At 34.0% G+C, this 2,456-nt stretch overlaps 1 protein-coding gene across 1 annotated transcript; it reads left to right on the top strand.

Annotated features, from left to right (window-relative positions):
• The first annotated feature begins 453 nt into the window (after positions 1-453).
• On the top strand, positions 454-2,173 carry LOC139849910 (11-beta-hydroxysteroid dehydrogenase-like 4A). The gene is made up of 6 exons (XM_071839524.1): positions 454-648; positions 714-912; positions 1,099-1,178; positions 1,275-1,406; positions 1,727-1,879; positions 1,982-2,173. Exons 1-6 carry the CDS (start codon positions 454-456, stop codon positions 2,171-2,173), a joined length of 951 nt encoding a protein of 316 aa, XP_071695625.1.
• The last annotated feature ends 283 nt before the right edge of the window (positions 2,174-2,456 follow it).

Below are 2,456 nucleotides of genomic sequence, written 5' to 3'. Positions count from 1 at the left end.
CACTTCTATAAATAGAAAAAATAACAAGATAAAGTTTCTTTATACTTCGTACTCTACTCTCTTAATGATTTACATGTAAAGATGAAAAAATAGGTAAAAAATTACAGGTAAACTGAAATATTTGTTAAACTAAATGTATAAATTGGGACAGAAGGAATTTAAGGAACTAGTTCACAGGCGATCAACATATATTTTGTGGTATATTCACAATCTCATAAGTAACCTGATGGTTTGGTCTTCTAGCTGGTTGAATAAAAATTAAATTAAAAAAATCCGAAGGATTTATGGGCAGTAAAGTGTGGGAAGTCTGTTTTAAGTCACAACTTTCTCTCTTCCTTGTTTTTCTCCCATAATGTCAACTATTTGTGCAACATGGTACTTACTAAATTCACAATTCCAGTTATTTGCTACTAAAATCCTTCCTTTAGGAGTGCATTGTGTGTATAGTTAGCCATGTATGAAACCTATCTCAATAATAACTTCATAGATGCACTTGCTTATTACATTTTAGTCTTGCTTATAATTCTCACTTCACCCTGTCTTTTCATTTGGGAACTAATTACTACCATCCGATCATGTTTCAAACCTAACGAGAATGTATCAGAAAAAGTGGTCTTGATCACCGGTGCTTCGAAAGGAATAGGAGAGGTATCATAATAATTAATTAAAAGAAAAAAATATTGAAGGTTATGATTTTCTTTTTCAATTTGCAGTTCATGGCTTATGAATATGCAAAGCGAGGTGCATGTTTATCGCTTGTATCAATAAAAGAACCAGATAGTCGACTCGAGCAAGTAGCGGATAGGGCTCGTGAACTCGGTTCTCCAGACGTTATTTTCATGTTTGCTGATGTATCGAGTGTTGAAGAGTGTAGGATGTTCGTGGATGACACGGTTAAACATTTTGGTCGTTGTGAGTAAATATCCAAATTAGCAGTGGCTAAATAATCGGGTCAAAAGTTGGGTCACGGGTCAAAACCTAATCGGATCAAGTTTGTTTTAAGTATATCACTTAAAGTTGTTTGTCTTCACTAAATCAGCTTCTCTTTTCACCAATATATATTATCTGAATTAACATGCTTCTCCATCTCCTTCGCAGTGGATCATCTTGTTTGTAATGCAGGAGTCGCTTACTTATATTCTACAGAAATTGATGTCACCAAATTTGAACCTGTTATGGTATAATGTATTTTTACTTATTTATAATGTTTGCTCGTAGCAAGCAGCTATAAGCGTAACTACAACGGATTCATATTGTATAACGAATATGTGTAGGACATTAATTTTTGGGGATCGGTATATCCAACTCATTTTGCGATCCCACACCTCATGGAAACCAATGGAAAGATCATCGTTAATGCCTCTGTTGCCGGAGTAGTACACCCACCAAGAGGCGGCTTCTACAATGTAACAAATTATACTTAGGTGTTCAGGACCTTATTAGGTCTTATGTCTACCTGCCCATATATGTTTTTAATGCAAACTTTTTTTTTTTTCTAAAGACATAAGATAAAAGAATAATCTTTTGTCTGCAAGTCTTCAGACTTAGAAATATATTTCTCACTGCTGCAGACACAAAAATAAACAGTTTTCGATGTTGACCCTATTCAGACCATGTCTTCGCTACATACGTGATTTACAGTCAAAAACATCTTAAAAAAATAAATACCACCTTATACTATCTTTTTTCTTTCTTAACATATCTTTTTTTCGGTGCAAAATTTAAGGCAAGTAAAGCAGCATTGATCGCCTTTTACGAGGCACTAAGATTCGAAGTATCTCCAACAATAACAATAACAATCTTGACACTCGGGTTCATAAACACAGACATCATAACAGCCAAGTATTCAACCCATGGTGCTGGTGTTCATCTAAGAAAAGTAACTAACTACTAATTCATTTCATTTTAAATTGCAACTTACGTATATACCGTTGCTAGCCTAGCCTAGAAGCTTATTAAACAGCACTACTAATTATTGCAGGATATAAGGGCCATGTTTCCATCAATGGAGGCTGAACCGTGCACGAAAGCTATTTTAGATGGAGTATGCAAAGGAGCAACGGCGATAACAGAACCGAGGTTTATGAAGGCAACCTTCTTGATTAATTGCTTGTTCCCAGGACTACGTAGTTACTACTTCAATAATCTGTTTCCATCAGATAAGGATGACTGAAATGTTGTGGATGAACTTTTTCAGGATCATAGACGTTGTTGGATATGATGTATGGTATGATTTGTAGCTCGTTTACATATGATTATGAGTTTTACTTTATATGTAATCTTTCATATCTTTAGTGACGTATTGTTATGTTCACAGTAAACTTGGTTAAGTAATCTAACCTATCTATTTAATCTAATCTATCTAACCTAACTATACATACAATGTAGAAAAAGTGGTAATTATGTCATCATTTTCAAAAAAAAAAAAAAAAAAAAAACTGAATCTCGACCATTCA

The sequence above is a fragment of the Rutidosis leptorrhynchoides genome, chromosome 5 (genome assembly GCF_046630445.1).
Source record: "Rutidosis leptorrhynchoides isolate AG116_Rl617_1_P2 chromosome 5, CSIRO_AGI_Rlap_v1, whole genome shotgun sequence".
NCBI classification, from domain to species: Eukaryota; Viridiplantae; Streptophyta; class Magnoliopsida; order Asterales; family Asteraceae; genus Rutidosis; species Rutidosis leptorrhynchoides.
The sequence above is the reverse complement of the archived record's forward strand: the minus strand, read 5'-3'. Positions and strand labels throughout refer to the sequence as shown.

What these genes read in the sequence shown, in the direction of transcription:
- LOC139849910 (XM_071839524.1), top strand. Translation starts at nt 454, where the DNA reads ATGTATGAAACCTATCTCAATAATAACTTCATAGATGCACTTGCTTAT. An exon ending in CCAAATTTGAACCTGTTATG is followed by an intron (nt 1,179 to 1,274) that starts GTATAATGTATT and finishes GAATATGTGTAG; the next exon opens with GACATTAATTTTTGGGGATC. An exon ending in CTGGTGTTCATCTAAGAAAA is followed by an intron (nt 1,880 to 1,981) that starts GTAACTAACTAC and finishes TAATTATTGCAG; the next exon opens with GATATAAGGGCCATGTTTCC.